Source organism: Diabrotica undecimpunctata, chromosome 3, assembly GCF_040954645.1.
Source record: "Diabrotica undecimpunctata isolate CICGRU chromosome 3, icDiaUnde3, whole genome shotgun sequence".
Lineage (NCBI taxonomy): Eukaryota > Metazoa > Arthropoda > Insecta > Coleoptera > Chrysomelidae > Diabrotica > Diabrotica undecimpunctata.
Window position 1 is genome coordinate 101,476,565 of NC_092805.1, and position 17,808 is coordinate 101,494,372.

The window sequence follows — 17,808 nt, forward strand, 5'->3', positions numbered from 1 at the left end:
TGTCTGCCCTGGACGATAGAATGTCTTCGTTAAAAAATCAAGTTGCTGCCGATATGTTGGCCTTCGAAGAAAAGATGAAAGAGATGGAAAGGAAGATGGAGGAAACAGGGACAGCAGAGGGAGGTAACAATCCGATTACAATAGAGACAAAACAAGACGAGACGAAATGTAAATTGGAAATACGGCCGAAATTTGAAGGAAGTGGAGGTTCTGTCCATGTGAAAGTCCCAACTTTCGACGGAAAATCGTCATGGAACAACTACATGAAACAGTTCGAATCAGCTGCAAGAGCGAATGGATGGTCTGAAAAAGAGAAGGCTGTAAACCTGACTATCGCTCTTCGGGGAGATGCCTTAGATGTGCTTCAGACCATAGCCGTAGAGGAGAAGGATGATTTCGAACAACTGAAGAAGAGGTTAAATATGCGATATGGCCACGAACATTTGGAGCATGTATATCAGTCGCAGCTTAAAAATCGAAGACAAAAGAAAGATGGGGCTCTTCAAGAATATGAGGTAGATATTGCCAAATTAGTACGATATGCTTATCCAACAGCTCCCGAAGACATGATGGAAAAATTGGCCGTTCAAATGTTTATTGATGGTCTTCGTGATCATGAAATGCAGAGAACACTGCGATTAGCTCGTCACAAGACGCTGGTTGATGTCTTATCCGCCGCCCTCGAATATGAGTCAGCTAAGCAGGCCTCTGGAGGGTACAGTAAAGTTAGGACTGTAAAAGAGGAAGGAGATGAAGATAAACTTGACCAGCTCGTTAATATGATGAAAAGTATTACATACAAGAAAACGAAGACCATAAAATCAAGAAACTCACCATCAGGAAAACCAGAACGAGTCGGCCTTAGGATGGCCGCTTCGACCCAGAACTTTTCCAAAGACCCTCTTATACTAATAGCTTCTTTGAAATGTCGTGAAGATAGTATGGTGGAGGAGACCTTTAAAGACACCGAAGTCCAGGTGTTAGTCTGTTGCAATCCGCATAGTTACTGGTGCAGAGAGAAAACCGTCCCTTGTCATTTTTATACAACTGGAAGTTGTAAAAGAGGGTCCAGTTGCCGATACCAGCATACCGTTCCAGTTCCAGTTTAAGAGGGGGGCAATGTTACGATAATAAATATCATGGCCTATACAACTGTAAATATATTATGACTAATTCTGTCTTTGTTCTAGTCATTTCGGCGTTTGTTTACCAGAAACCTCTAGACCCGAATTATGATGAGTCATCGACGACTCGAGGGTTCCAAGCAGTTGAAAAACTAGTTTTAGCGGAAGACCGCCTTCGCCAAAATACCAGTCTATTCGATGGAGCTCCCGTTATTCTTGTCAACACCACCAACAACCGGTCTTCCCCAATGTTCGAGTAAATTCATGTCTGCTATAGGGGATTCCGAAACTAACAGAGTTTTATATAAAAAGAGATGTTTTGTTGGGAAGAAAACAGTTAATATCTGAAGCTCGCGCCGCGTTTAAATTGTAACGCACGAATTATAATAAATTGTATAAATGTAGATAAATTATATAATTATTAAGTGTAAAATACATTAGATATACATATATATGTATATATATATATATATATATATATATATATATATATATATATATATATATATATATATATATATAGTACAAATAAAGACTTTAACAAATTTATAAGTGTTATAAATAGAACCTTTAATAAATAAATTAGAATTAATAAAAAAACGTAACAATACTTAAGGGTCTTAAAGGTAGAATATTCAGTACAACACAGTTTGATGTATATGTTAGTAGTTATTTAATATACGTTGTAAAAAACCTACGTTATATTGTGGAAGAATGTGAAAGCAATGTTGCAGAATACTGTGGAAATTATTTTTTGAGTAGTATAATTACTTTTTGATAGTAACGTACCAAACCTTCCAGTATTTCAACATAACGTTTTTAAATGTACACTTATTATCGGTTAATATATCATTTAAAATAAAGTTAGGACAGCTCCCGTTTTTTAGTCTATTTTCGTATACTTTTAATGAGATTTGAAAAAATGAGACACCCGCTTTTATTACAAACATTTAATAAATATAGAATGGCAAAATAAGACTTCCGCAAAAATTAACTAGTTTAATCTAAAGTCGAACATAAATAATTCATTATGACTCTTCCGGTTCACCCTCTGTTCTTCTGGTAGTTGTTCTATTTCTAGCTCCTCTGCGAATCTGATTCAGACACGCCAGCATCCGGATCATGAAAGACGCAGGAACAGTTATCGTATCTCTAGTCTCTTCCAGCATTATTGCGTTTCTATTTATCAACTGAAACAACCGATAAATATTAAATGAGATAAAAATTGCTCTAGTTGCCACATATAAGCTATCGAATAAAATCGTAATTTCAGAAAGCCAAGAAATAAATATTTGTACGGCTCAGTAGTAGCCTAATAATCATGTTGAATGATGTAATATTTATGATTTGGCACTGTCAATTTAAAATTTGGACAGGCCTATAGGCCTACAAGCCGTTTTAACAAATATTTTTGTGAAACTTAGATGTAGAAGTAAAGGTCTAGTCGCAAAAAAAATGTGGATTGCAAAAAGAAAATTATAAAATGATGGTTTAACAACACACAATCAGATAAATGATTCAATATCTTTGAGTTTTTTATAATAAAACGCAGAAACACTGAAATCCCATCTCTAGCTAAATATTTAATTGAGATTTAAAGGTACGTAAGGTATATAATTTTGTTATTAATTATTTGTTTTTGTGCGTATCATCTTTGTTATAACATTTCTAATATATCAAATAATAAATAAAATAACCGTTAGTGTGTATATCCAAAATATAAAACTTGTACATATAATGATAAGTACAGCTAAGCATATTTAAATTGTGAATTACCTAGCTATACTTAAGTAAATTGCTTTATATTTGACTAATATTATCTTTTGGTGGCGAATTGTTAATATAATGAACACAACAATTATAAATTTAATACTTGACCTACTTAAAATAAAGCCAAAGAAAAAAACGTTAATATTCTGAACCAGTGCAACGCTTTCTGTGAATTTTTTTATATGCAATGTAAAATATACAATTTCAAAGGCCAGTCGCAATATGAATACAGGGTAAAGAATATTAATAAAAAATTACAATTATAAAATGTTAATATTAAAACCTCAAACATACATCAACAATTAGAAATAATGGTATGATCATATATATCATCAGATAGATATTGTTGTATCAATTATGAGGACATTGCGATTTTGCTACTTTGAAGTAAGTTTTGTACACTGATATTCATCAATATGCTATCTAAAGGCCTTGTAGGCCCTTATCTAAATGTTATCTTTCTCCATTCTCTTTTATCCATAACCTTTTTCTTTATTTTTCTTTCTTTTAAATCTTCCGTAATCACCTCTGATTATATTCGTCTGAGTCTGCTCTTCTCCTTTTTAGATCAATTTTTCTCGTCGCAATATTTTTAACATTTCCCATTCTGTTCAAATGTCCTATCCATTGTAGTCTTCGTGTCCTTAAAATTTCACTTATTACTGCCCCTCTCTCCTCTCTCCAATCATTCTCTGTTTGCCGTTCACCATATATTCTGCGTAATATTTTCCGTTCCCATCTTTCCAGTTCATCTTGAAACGTCTTATTCATAATCCAGGTTTCAGCCCCGTACAGAACAGTTGGTCTCAAAACTGTTTTGTATATTCGTGCCTTAGACCTTCACACAAATTTAGATTTTAGATTTGTTTGTACTTTCAATGTACTAAGATTTTTTATTCCTTTTTTATTTTTGAATTCCAGGTATTGATTCTTTTTTGTAGATTTATTTGCAATTCATATTTATTTGTTTTGTCAATAAACCTATTTATAATTAGCGCCAGCTGCATTTTGACTCATCCTAGTAATACACAGTATGCCATTTTTATTTATACCCGTTTCTCTAATGATTTTTCTAGTACAGAGTTGTTGTGGATAAGAGGTCCCAAGTCATAACCTAGTGATTTCGAAAAAAAAATTCCACAATGTTTTCCATCCTTATTGTATTTGCTCTATTACCCAACTTGCTTTAATCAGTTCACATACTTTGGTTTTTAATAATTTCCCTCCACACTTTATGTTTTCGATTGTTACTTAGCTTTCCCCAGGGCTCTTATTGTTTTTCAATTGTTTTATTATTTCTAATAATATCTTGGCTTGGTTCGTCTATATAAAATATTAAAAATAAAAAAAATTAAGATCTTACTGTTTAAAGAAAGATAATATATATATATATATATATATATATATATATATATATATATATATATATATATATATATATATATATATATATATCATCATTCTCAGCGTATTCTAGCGATTATGGTGCAGCCTTCCTTACATAGTCGTTCTTCATTTCTGCTCATGATTGTCTAATATTCACTTGTCTGTGACATGTTGTACTGGCTTGTTTTCTTATGTCATAGTCCCAACTTACATTTGGATGTTGTTTTGGTCTCTTGACGCCTTTTGGACACCACAGTGTAATTCTAGTGGACCATCTACTGTCAGTTCTTCTCGCTAAATGCCCCACCCACTGCTATTTTAAAGATTTAATTCTGTGGATTACATCAGTGAGCTTGATTTTCTGTCTGATACATTCTATTCTTTGAGTTTCTCCATTATCTCTTTCTTTAGTGTCTTAAGTTTCGCTGTCATGACTAATAGTATACACTAATCGAATGCTTTTTTCTTCATTCACATCTTTGATTTGAATATGACTGCATTTCTACCAAAAGATGTCCAAGCCAATTTTATTCTTCTGTTGATTTCTGGGAGTAATGAGCCAGATTTATGTATTAATTGTTCCAGGTATATATACTCGTCTACTGTCTCAAGTGCAGTGTTGTTTATTTTACATTTTGGATATCCACTAGCTCATTGTACATAGTTTTTGTGTTTGTCTAGTTCATTTTTAGACCAACTTCATGGCTGCATTTAGGTCGCTTATAAGTTCTTGTAGTTCTGCAGGATTATTAGCAATCAGAACGATGCCGTCTGCAAACCTTAGATATCTGAGGTATTCTCCATCAACGGATGGGCCTTTGTTTTGTGCGATGTGCGGTTTGTCAATGCCTTGGTTGGTCAAAGCTTCTATTACTGTCTTGGGATATATACAATCGAAAGCCTTCTCGAAATCTATTAAGGTTAAGGCTAGCGGTATTTCATATTCTTTAGCTCTACTCATTAGTTATCCATGCGTATGAATATGATCTAGTGTAATGAATCTACTTCTGAAGCCAGCTTCCTCTCTTGGCTGTGCAGTATCTAATGCATTTGTTAATCGGTTGTTGATGATCTTTGTGAATATCTTTAATATGATTGGTAGTAAACTTATAGGTATGTAGTTTTTGATATCCTCTTTGCTACCTTTCTTATGAATGAGAATTATGTTTACTATACTTCAGTGGTCTGGTATGCACCTTGACCTTAGGCAGTTCGTAAATATGTCTGCTAAGATTTTCTAGGTTTTTGCCAGCGAATTTAAGCAGTTCCACTATTATGCCGTCTTTTCCAGCTGCTTTACTGTTTTTTATTTTTGTAATTGTCGATTCTACTTCTTCCGGGAGAACTTCTGGTACCTCTTGGTTGCTTATTGTTTCTTCAAGCGTTTCAAGGGCTTTGTATAGTTCCCTGTAAAATTTAGTCACGAGTTTTATTATTTCATTTCTGTTTGCAATCCTGTTGTTTTCGTTTGTTAGAGCAACGATTTGCTTCTTCCCAAGGATTAATGTTTTTCTTGTTCTTATAGTTTTTTCTATTTTTGATTACATTTTCTACCAATCTTTCATTGTATTTTCTTATGTCTTACTTAATACTTTTCCTTATTGTCTTACAAAGTTCTGTGTACGGTATTCTCCGTATGTTGCTACTTACTTTAATTTCCTTTTTTGGCATTATTTTGATTTTATTAGACAGTTTACTAAGTTCATTTTGTTGTTGTGGGCCTCCGGTTTCTTTGGCACTATCAAGGATGATTTCCATTAATTGAGAGCTGCTGATTTCATTGTAGCTGGCCATGTAATCTTTCATCAATTGTCCTATGGTAGTAACCTAAGTTTTCTTTTAGATTGTTTTTGTGATTAATTTTTTTCTTTCTAGTTTCAGATCTAGAACAATTTTTGCTCTGATTAGTCTATGGTCTCTACCTGTTCGAAATTTATTTACTAGACTGACATTTTTTATTGTAGCAATCTTTTTGGTTAGAATGAAGTCAATTTCGTTCTTAGTGGTTCCATTTGGTGCTACCCAAGTCCATTTTCTGTTAATTTATTTCTATTAATGTATTTGTAATATGCATGTTTTGGTAGTGTACAAACTGAAACAGTCTTTCTTGTAATAGTATTAATGTTAGTGTTTAAAATCGTTTCAAAATATTTTTATTCTATTGTTTCAAAATATTTCTATTCTATGTACATATATGTAAATTCTTAGACCTAAGTTTTAATTTGCCTAGACGGCAACCCTGTCAGCCCTAGGCAAAGTCATTACAAGTTTGTAAAAGTAGTATGTTTCCATATGTTGCCATAAGAGCACAAAATAAAGAACGTGTGAAGAGATTTCATTTTATAAGTTATTTCTTCACCCTATCGATCAACTATTTACCACCACGATTAACCAGCGACCACTCAATTTAATTCAACAATTTAAATATACAATTTTTTGGTCATTCGTAGCCGAATTCGGTGGTAAATCGTAACAATTTCAATTTTTAATCATCAATTTGTTAAAAGTAAAGCAAAAGTTTCTATTAGTGCATCTGTGCCTTTCAACCCATCAGAGAACGGGACAGCGAGTCAAAAGAACGTTGACAAACACGAAGCGGTGTTCCTGTGGCCAATTTGCTGAGCGATTGCAGACGCGCATCCCTGAAAAGCTGTAAGTCTGTTCCACTTATATACCATCTTAAGATAAATCCTACCCTTAAACCTTATCGCAGTGCTATTTATAGATTCTGGTGTTTCAGACTTTTTTGATCTTTTTAAATTTGCATGGTATTATAACTTGTCAGATTTAGAGATATTTACGAACATTTCAATTAAAAAATAAATAATGTCGAGCTCAGATATTGCACAATTAATAAGAAATAGAGGTTCTCTTAAACGTAAATTAACTTCATTAACAAATTTTGTAAATAAAATAATTGATGGTTCACTTAAACCGACATTAGGCGATGTAAATATGCGATATAAAAATAATCTTGAATTATTAAGTCAATTTGAAATTATTCAGCAATCTATCGAGGAGAAATGTTCGGACGATCAATTAGAAATTCATTTTAATGAACGTGATCCATTTGAAAATCAATTTTATACAGCAATTTCATATTTAGAGGAATACATAAACAATTCTTCTCCGGTAATAAATGTCACACCTCAAAATGTAGTTAATCACGATCCACTTCAAAATTTTCTTTTGCCGAAAATCAAGCTTCCTACATTTAATGGTGAATATGAGCAGTGGCTCGAATTCAAAACCAATTTTATAAACACTATCGATTCAAATTCATCATTAAGTGCAGGTCAAAAGTTTAATTTTTTAAAGGCTGCGTTGGAAGGTTATGCCAAACGAACAATAAAAGGTTTTACTGATTCCCAAGACTACCATGCTGCATGGAATATGCTTTGCAACAAATTCGATCGAAAAAAGTTTCTAGTCGACACCCACTTAAAATCTATTTTCAATTTAAATTCGATACATAAAGGCACGTTCATGCAATTCAGAGGGTTAATCGATGAAGTTTCAAAGCATTTATCATATTTAGAAGGAATGAAGCTCACTAAAGAGTCTCTATGGGATATGACAATTATTCATGTTGTATACAATAAATTAGACAAAGTAACTCAAAATAAGTGGAAAGAATACCACACTTCTGCCGAATTGCCTCATTTAAATGAATTTCTTGAATTCCTTAAACAGAGACAAGACATATTACAATCTCAAGAAGAGCCTCATTCCTCCTCAATGATGACCGTTAAAAGTCACTCTGGGTTTCAGAAACCTCTACAATCTCGATCACAATTTCATTTAGCAATAAATCAAATTCAGTGCAATTTTTGCAAGAGTGATCATTTAATATATTCTTGCCCCGAATTTTTAAGATTAACAATTAATGACAGATGGGAAAAGATTAAATCTTTAAAACTTTGTCCGAATTGTTTACGTTTTGGTCACTCCAAGGAAAGGTGCAGTAGCGGATCATGTCGTAAGTGTAAACGTAAACACAACACTTTATTACATCAAGATTATTCTCGTTCATATCAAAGTCAAAACACACAGTCAAATGCATACAACAACAATAATCAATACAATTCTCGAGACACAATTCAATCAGTAGGTGCTCATAATCATCCAAATGATAGTGACCAGGTGTCACACAATTCACAAGCAATTTCTCACAATATTCAAACAATTTCAGTCCCAAATCAACAATGTTTAGTTACAGACAGAGATACACAATCTAATATAATTCTGTCGACAGTAACATTCAAAGTTAAAGACCAAAACAATCAATTGCATCAATGTAGAGCTCTGCTCGATTCAGGAGCTCAATCCCATTTGATTACCGAAGAGTTTGTCAAACGGTTAGGGTTACCATTAACCAATACCGAATTAGCTATTATTGGTATTAACCAAGTGGTTTCTACTTTAAAAAAGAAAACTTCAATTACAATTTTCTCAAACAAAAATAATTTCCAATTTCAATTATCTTGTTATGTAACACCATTCATTTCAACTATTCCGTTACAACAATTTGATATCTCTACAATTTCCATTCCTCAAAATATCGAATTGTCTGATCCTACTTTCAATACTCCTCAGAAAGTTGACATGATCATAGGTGCCAGTTTGTTCTGGGAACTGCTATTAGAGGGCAATATTAAATTAGGAAAACATGCACCAGTGCTTCAAAATACCAAACTTGGGTGGGTAATATCTGGTACTGTAATGAATGCGATATCAACGTCGTTATGCAATTTTTCACAATGCTTTATACCAGAAGACAATCAGTTACGTAAATTCTGGGAACTCAATGAGATAAATGAACCTATGATGTTATCAAAAGATGACGTCCAGTGTGAGGAACTATTTACCAAACACACTCAAAGAAATGAAAACGGTCAGTTTGTAGTGAAGTTGCCCTTCAAATATTCCACCGATTTATTGGGAGATTCAAAAGAAATGGCAAAAAACCGATTCATATCACTCGAAAACCGATTCAAAACTCATCCTCAATTTTATCCCAGGAGGGACAACCCAGCTGATGAATTTTCAATTTATCAATTAAACACCGTTACGTATGGTTGTACTAGTTCGCCATACTTAGCAATAAAATGCATAAATCAATTAGCAATTGATAACTGTAATACATTACCGACAGCTTCACAGACAATTCTTAATGATTTCTATGTTGATGACCTAGTAACGGGTTCCAATGATCTTTCAGAATTACAAACCCGATGTAAAGATATTTCAGACATATTAAAATCAGCACAATTCATACTTAGAAAATGGGTTACAAATAATCCGAGTGTTCTCTTGAACATTCCATGTTGCGATATTCCTAATGAAATTTTAAATTTCGGTGAACACGAAAGCTGTAAAACCTTAGGTGTACAATTTAATAGTAACAAAGACATTCTAAATTTTAAAATATCTTCAATTCCACATGATAATTCGATTACTAAGAGAAAGATATTATCTATCATTTCACAGATCTGGGATCCTCTTGGTCTTCTCTCTCCAGTAATTGTACTTTCTAAACTCATAATTCAGAAATTATGGACCCTCAAATTAAATTGGGACGAAAAGGTTCCACATGACATTTATATTAAATGGACACAATTTTACAATCAATTGTCCCAACTCAATCAATTAGAGATTCCTAGGCATGTTCTTGGATCCAATCATTCCATACTAGACATTCATTGTTTCTGTGATGCATCTCAAGATGCTTATGCAAGCTGTATATATTTCCGAAGCATAAATGCAAGTGGCAATTATCAAAGTCATTTAATTTGCTCCAAAAGTAAAGTTGCACCATTAAAGCGACTCACCATTCCCAGATTAGAGTTATGTGCTGCTCTACTGGGAGCACAATTAACAGCCCAAGTTGTCAATGCCAGTTCACCGTCAGTACCGATATACTATTGGTCCGAATCTCAGATAGTAGTATGTTGGATAAAAAAGGATGCTAATCAGTTACAACAATTCGTAGGCAATCGCGTCGCCAAAATTCAACAGTTAACCAACAAGGATGATTGGCATTATGTTAATACTAAAGAAAATCCTTCAGACCTGGCTTCCAGAGGAGTTTTACCAGAAGATCTAGCTAACCGTGAATTATGGTGGAAGGGGCCAATTTTTCTACGTGGTCCTATAGACAAACCCGCACCTCCTTCAATGTCTGAAATCGAACTTCCTGAACAAAAGGTTAAACGTTCGATGTTATTGGCTACCCATTCGGTACCACTCTTTCTATTCTCTCGATTTTCTAATATTTCAACGTTAAAACATGTCGTTAGTTATTGTCTTCGATTTCGTAATAACGCGTGTAAAAAAAGGTCAGAAAGAACGATAGGCCCTTTAACTCTTTCCGAAGTAGAAGAAGCATCATTGCGGTTAATAAAACTTGCACAATTGGATTCATTTGCGGAGGAAATATCTATTTTAAATTCCAATAAACCATTACCAATCAAACATAAACTTTCAAATCTTACTCCATTTTTAGATGAAAATCATGTATTACGAGTAGGGGGTCGACTTAGATTATCTGGATTAGACTTTAACTCTAAACACCCTATATTAATTTCATCTAATCATCCTTTCACTAAGTTGCTATTTGAACATAAACATAAAGTCCTATTACATGCAGGTCCTCAACTCCTTCTCTCATCAATTCGACAATATTATTGGCCAATTCGGGGGAGAGACCTTGCAAGAAAAACAGTAAGAAATTGTCTTACTTGTTTTAAATTTAAACCTACATTTGCCAGTTGTCCAATGGCCAGTTTGCCCGAAGCTCGCACAACCCCATCACTGCCATTTCAGCACTGTGGCATAGATTTTGCAGGACCATTTTTACTAAACAATAAATCGGGTAGGGGAGCCAAAGAAATAAAAGGTTACGTTTGTGTTTTTGTATGCTTTTGTACCAAAGCAATTCATCTTGAACTCATTACAAATCTCACAACAGACTGTTTCCTATCCTGCTTGAAGCGTTTCATAGCTCGACGAGGTATCCCCAATGACATTTATTCAGATAATGGATCCACTTTCGTTGGAGCTCGCAATGAACTTAAACAATTTGGTCAATTTCTTTTAAAAAATAATACTTATATTCACAATTACGCTATTGATCATAATATAAATTGGCATTTCATTCCACCGTATGCGCCTAATTTTGGCGGTCTTTGGGAGGCGGCAGTTAAAAGTATGAAACACCATTTAAAGAGGGTGTTACTCGACAAAAAACTTATCTACGAAGATTTTAATTCTCTGCTGATTCAGATCGAGGGAGTCTTAAATTCTAGACCTATGTTTGCACTCTCTAACGACCCAACTGACCTAACGCCACTTACTCCTTCCCATTTCCTGATTGGCCGTCCTATTACAACCATTCCCGATACTGACTTAAGCACAATCCCGATAGGCAGGCTCACCAACTACAAAACGATTCGTCATATGTATCAACAATTTTGGAATCGTTATGTGAAAGAATACGTTTTGCAACTGCAACAGCAATACAAATGGAAAGAATCTTCGTCCCATTTGAAGATTGGAACTTTAGTGTTAATTCGCAGTTATCAACAACCACCATGTAGATGGCCGTTGGGACGTATTATTAACTTGCATTCCGGTAAAGATAAACTTTCAAGAGTGGCAGAGGTAAAAACAAACAATAAGACTGTTATTCGCTCTGTTCGTCATTTGTGTCCGTTACCAATGCAGCAAAAGAGTGTTAGTGATAGTATTGATACATAAGACTTTATTTATATTTATAATCTATTTTGAAGGTACCCTTCAACGGGGGAGTTTGTTTAAAATCGTTTCAAAATATTTTTATTCTATTGTTTCAAAATATTTCTATTCTATGTACATATATGTAAATTCTTAGACCTAAGTTTTAATTTGCCTAGACGGCAACCCTGTCAGCCCTAGGCAAAGTCATTACAAGTTTGTAAAAGTAGTATGTTTCCATATGTTGCCATAAGAGCACAAAATAAAGAACGTGTGAAGAGATTTCATTTTATAAGTTATTTCTTCACCCTATCGATCAACTATTTACCACCACGATTAACCAGCGACCACTCAATTTAATTCAACAATTTAAATATACAGTTAGCTCTAGGTTTAATATATATATATATATATATATATATATATATATATATATATATATATATATATATATATATATATATATATATATATGTATATAGTATAGGTAAAAGTTTATGGTCGGTATGGACCTTACGTGAGATGGAGTGAGAAACACCTGTTTAAAAAGAGAGAGGTATATTAGGTCCGCCCTTTATATCGCCGAAAACGCATGAGTGGAAATAATAAAAAAGGGGAAGTTCAACGTTGCCAAACTTATTGGTTTTATTTGACCTGTTGTCTTTTTAGCATTTGAACAATGTTCTAAGATAATCAAAATCAAATTTGGATGAAATGGATTTAAATGGCAGCTTACTGTTTTTTATTGGGAATATGCCACAATTTTACTTTACAATAAGTGTAATATAACATTTTGATTTCCCCTTCGAAAATCGTTTTATATAAATACAATTTATTAATGTTTCGTATTTTAAGTACGATTTCCGAATTAAAAATCTAAACATCAAAGTAAGCTTATTTTAAAGTCACATTGTGCCTTATTCCCAATAAAAATAATAAACTGCATTATGACACCACAATAAAAAAACCTTCATACAAAATTATTTGGCAACCTCTTGTCTCGCGTCGTCAAAGCACCAAATCAAAGTAGGGACAGTGGTAACGAGTAGAGGTGGGTCGTTGACGTTTTTATAGTTAACGCAACTGAACCGATTTTCGTAAACAAGTAACTATGATTGTTTAACAGTAGTTTCAAGTAAGAGAGTACCTACATGAACAAACATAATGGCTATTATCGTTTATGTGTATATTTATTGAAGTGAAAGAAACTAATGAAGGATATATTTATTATAACTTAAAAATAAACTAAACCATACAAATAGTAAATCGTACTTACATTTACATTACACGTTATTATTAAATCGCGAATCGTCTAAATTGACATTTAAAAACATAAGTTTTTCTACTTTAGTTCTTGTTAATCGTGTTCTTCTCTTATTTAAAATTAAACCAGATTTTGAACATGTGTTCACATTTACAATATTTTATGAATATAGTGGATAAGTTAGAATATACATGGCGATGGTTTTTCCACCATGGTCCAATTAATTGATCAAAAATACACCATGGACTTAAGTCATCTTTACCGGTTTCTTTTTCTTGTACTGGTTGATTTTCAATAGTACAATCTTCTTGTTCTTTAATTATAGAAGTAAACAGCTTCTTAACTCTTTCTTTGTTTTTTTTAGCTTCAAATTTATCAGAAAATCTCTGCAAGAAAAAGAAACTGATAAAGATGACTTAGGTCCATGGTGTATTTTTCATGAATTAATTGGACATGACTCATCTAAACATACACCTGTATCGAGAGATATAAAAGAAGTCGACATTCGAACGGAGATTGGAACTGTCCATTACAGTGGTGGAAAAACCATCGCCATGTATATCCTAACTTAACCACTATATTGTATGTAACCACTATGTGTAATGTAAATGTAAGTACTATTGTTTAATTTATTTTTCAAGTTATAATAAATATATCCTTCGTTAGTTTCTTTCACTTCAATACTTACTACACATAAACGATAATAGCCAATATGTTTGTTTGTGTACTCGCTTATTTGAAACTACTGGTAAACAATCAACTAGTTACTAGTTTACGAAAAACGGTTCCGAAAAAAATGTCAACGACCCACCTCTAGTTTCTTAGGTAAAGCTGGATCGGAACCAAAGATATGTTATCGGAACTAATCGTCTCACTAATGGGCGTCTATGAGAAATATGGAGGGGAGACCAAGGGGAAATATGATGGTTATCTTTGTCTATTCGCTGAAAATATGATTTTATATCTGTGTTAGATATCCTGTTAAATTTTACCATACCGACCATAAACTTTTACCCAAACTATATATATATATATATATATATATATATATATATATATATATATATATATATATATATATATATATATATATATATATAACGTAAAAAAGTAACAAAAAGGGCCTAAAGATGATCTTATTTTGCAAAAAATTGTAATAAACAAGTTGGTTATATTTTGAATGCCTTGTATGGGAGTGACTAGTCATCGAAAAGAAGAAAGGCCTATTCCAAGGCCAGCTTTAATTACGATTTTTTCGGCGGTTCTGTATTATAAAAATGAGTCATATAATTTTCTAAAAACAGTTCACCAAACTAACATGAACAGTTTTGATTTTTAACTTATTACATTTTAAATGAAATACTTTTTAAAAAGGAAAAGACAGTTAAGATTTGATTTCACGTATAGTGCGTCTGTGTATCCGCTTATACGTATTTCGGCCTAAGAGGCCTCTTCAGAACGGCTTTCACAGTCGCTCTGAACGTGAAAATAAATCTATTCTGTCTTAGGAAGCAACTCTAACATGGCTTCGAATGGACGCAAATAGGGATATCTGATATAAAATCGGTTTCGAAAAGTAGTTTACGGAATACTTTTTATTTGGGTAGTAGCCACATTCGGCAGTACCTGTTGTATACCAACACATATGTCGGCAGATACCTCATTTTTTGTTAATTTCTATAATTGTAAATATGTACCTTTGCATTTGTATAAAGAACAGTATTTACCCAAAAACAAATGGTGTTTCATGCCAAATTAAATTCGGCATGAACAATGTATTTGAAGTGAGAGGTTCGGCATTAACAGCCGACAAATGACAATACATAAATGACATTGTTCTGGGCATGTATTAACGAATCAACCATTTAATGATATTAAGTAAATATCTATATAAATCCTGTTAATGATCTAAAAGAATATTTCTTACCTCACTAGCAACTCTTTCGTCGAATGAAGACTCTTCCAGGATGGGAGCCCACAATTTTACATCATGGTCAATTCCACTGGTGGCTAGCAAAGGCAGCGTAGGATGGGGCTGGAGGCAATTCACTACATGTTGGTCTGCCTGTAACAGCATTTTCAATTCGGCGGTATGACGATTCCAAATAAAGACGTGACCGCAATCTGATCCTGACATCACGTAATCATCTCCCCAAAACGTTGCTTCCTTTATCATTGTTCTGGAATATCAATCATATTTCAAGTGTTAATTTTTCATTAACCCTCCGAAAGCCGCGGCTGATCTGAGAGATACATTGAAAACATTTTTATAAATATTTTGAAAGAAATGTATCGTATAATTCTACGGCACTGTCTAGTTTCACATTTATGTCGTAGGAGTGGGGAAACACACAACGTCGGCTTTCAGGTAATTTCTAGCGGTTGAGAAGTGAACGTTTTTCGTAACCGAACATCAGTTGTATCTGACAGATACCGCGACCTCACAGATCGAACCTATATTTTTTCGTGTTTATTTCGTTGTGTGATCTATATTATATTCCGAATGTCAAAGAAGGTATATAAGATGGATGATCCAAAGGCTGTTGAAAAGCTTCAGACTATGTTTCTCGATTCTGACGATGGAAATGAAAGAAATGAGTTTGAAGACGAAAGTGGCGTGGACGAAATCGATTATGTCGAAGAGCGATCAGAAAACTCGGACAGCGAACAAGACATTTCTAGTGAGGAGAGCAAAGGGAACGTACGAGGCGTGTTTTTTAAGTAAGTACCGTTTTGGAATTAAAAAAAGACGTGCAAAGATATGGCAATAATTTTATTTTACATGAAAGCCAGTACCTTAATCTACTTTTCTACATAATTTCCGTGAATATTGAGGCACTTGTCATAACGTGGCACCAGTTTTTGAATACCCTCCTGATAAAATTCTGCCGCCTGACTTGTTAACCACTGCATCACAAATGTTTTGACTTCGTTATCGTCTTGAAGACGCTGACCGCCCAGGTGTTTCTTCAAGTGCTGGAACAAATGGTAGTCGCTGGGCGCCAGATCAGGGCTGTATGGAGGATGATCTAGAGTTTCCCATTTAAATGATTTGATGAGATCTTTGGTCTGATTAGCCACATGTGGACGGGCATTGTCATGCAGCAAAACGATACCCTTACTCAACTTGCCACGTCTTTTGTTCTGGATTGCACGACACAGACTTTTCAATGTCTCACAATAAGACGCTGCATTGATTGTCTCATTACGAGGCAGAAACTCCACTAGCAATACTCCTTTTCTGTCCCAAAAAACTGTGCACATGATTTTCCGGGCAGAAATTGTTTGCTTAAACTTCACTCTTTTGGGTGATGATGAATGTCGCCATTCCATGGATTGTTGTTTCGATTCTGGTGTGACGTAGGCCACCCACGTTTCGTCACCAGTAACAATTTGGTCTAAAAAATCTTCACCTTCACTGTGGTACCGCTCAAGGAAAGTCAATGCACTGCCTAAACGTTGGGTTTTGTGCAAATCCGTCAACATTTTTGGAACCCAACGTGAACACAATTTCCGGTAATTCAAGTTCTCGGTAACAATGCGATACAAAACACTACGAGAATACTGAGGAAAGCAGTCAGACAATGATGAAATTGTAAAGCGTCTGTTTTCTCTCACCTTTTCGTCCACTTTCTGCACCAAATTTTCATTAACGACCGAAGGACGCCCACTCCGTTCTTCATCATGCACATTTGTGCGGCTATCTTTAAATTCTCTCACCCATTTCCTTACCATTCCATCACTCATAATGTTTTGTCCGTAAACTTCAACGATCTCACGATGAATATCGATCAGTTTTACGCCTTTAGCACTAAGAAATCGTATAACAGCCCGTACTTCACAATCAGCGTGACTCACGATTGTTGGAGGCATCTTAAACACTGGAGTAAACAAGTATACAATGAAGAATCAGACTGCAATGGCGTCAGTGCGTAGACAAAAGATGTAGGTAACCAGCGCTCATGCGCGGAACGCCGACCGTAGCGCTGCGGCGGCGGAATCGCAAAACGGTACTTACTTAAAAAATAACATGCCTCGTATATGAAAACAGCGATTATTTGTTCGGAAAAGACAAAGTAACAAAGTGGGGAAAAAAGCCAGTTTACGGAAATAAAATTAGGCGACAGAAACAAAATATTCTGTGTCAATTGCCTCTAGTAAGGAATACTGCAAAAAATGCAAAAACTGAATATCAATGCTGGAGCTGTTTCGTGTCACAAGAACTTTTACATTTAATTTTACATTATACAAATAAATATATAGACTTTATTTTAAGTAGATATTCCAGAGAAAGATGCTAAACAAACCGACAAAATAGAACTAAAATCATTTTTGGGTCTTTTATATTTAGCTGGCTTACACCGCAGTAATCGACTAAATTTGGAAGATTTATGGAAAACGGATGGTAGTGGAATTGAATTATTTTTTCAAATAATTTCACAACTGTATCAGATTCAAATTTATTCACAACTGTATAAGATTCGATGACAAGACGACTCGACCAGATCGACTAAAGATTGATAAGTTGTC

General features: G+C 34.1%; 1 protein-coding gene across 1 annotated transcript in view; it reads right to left on the reverse strand.

The window, feature by feature from the left end:
* Nucleotides 1–1,674: 1,674 nt before the first annotated feature.
* Nucleotides 1,675–17,808, reverse strand: part of LOC140437098 (DDB1- and CUL4-associated factor 6-like) — a 54,223-nt gene continuing 38,089 nt past the window's right edge. Inside the window, exons 10-11 of the mRNA XM_072526419.1 lie at nt 15,206–15,458; nt 1,675–2,314 (exon numbers count right to left, since the gene is read on the reverse strand). Of these exons, the coding sequence (XP_072382520.1) occupies nt 2,153–2,314; nt 15,206–15,458 (415 nt within the window). The 3' untranslated portion in view covers nt 1,675–2,152. The remainder of the gene's footprint in view (nt 2,315–15,205; nt 15,459–17,808) is intronic.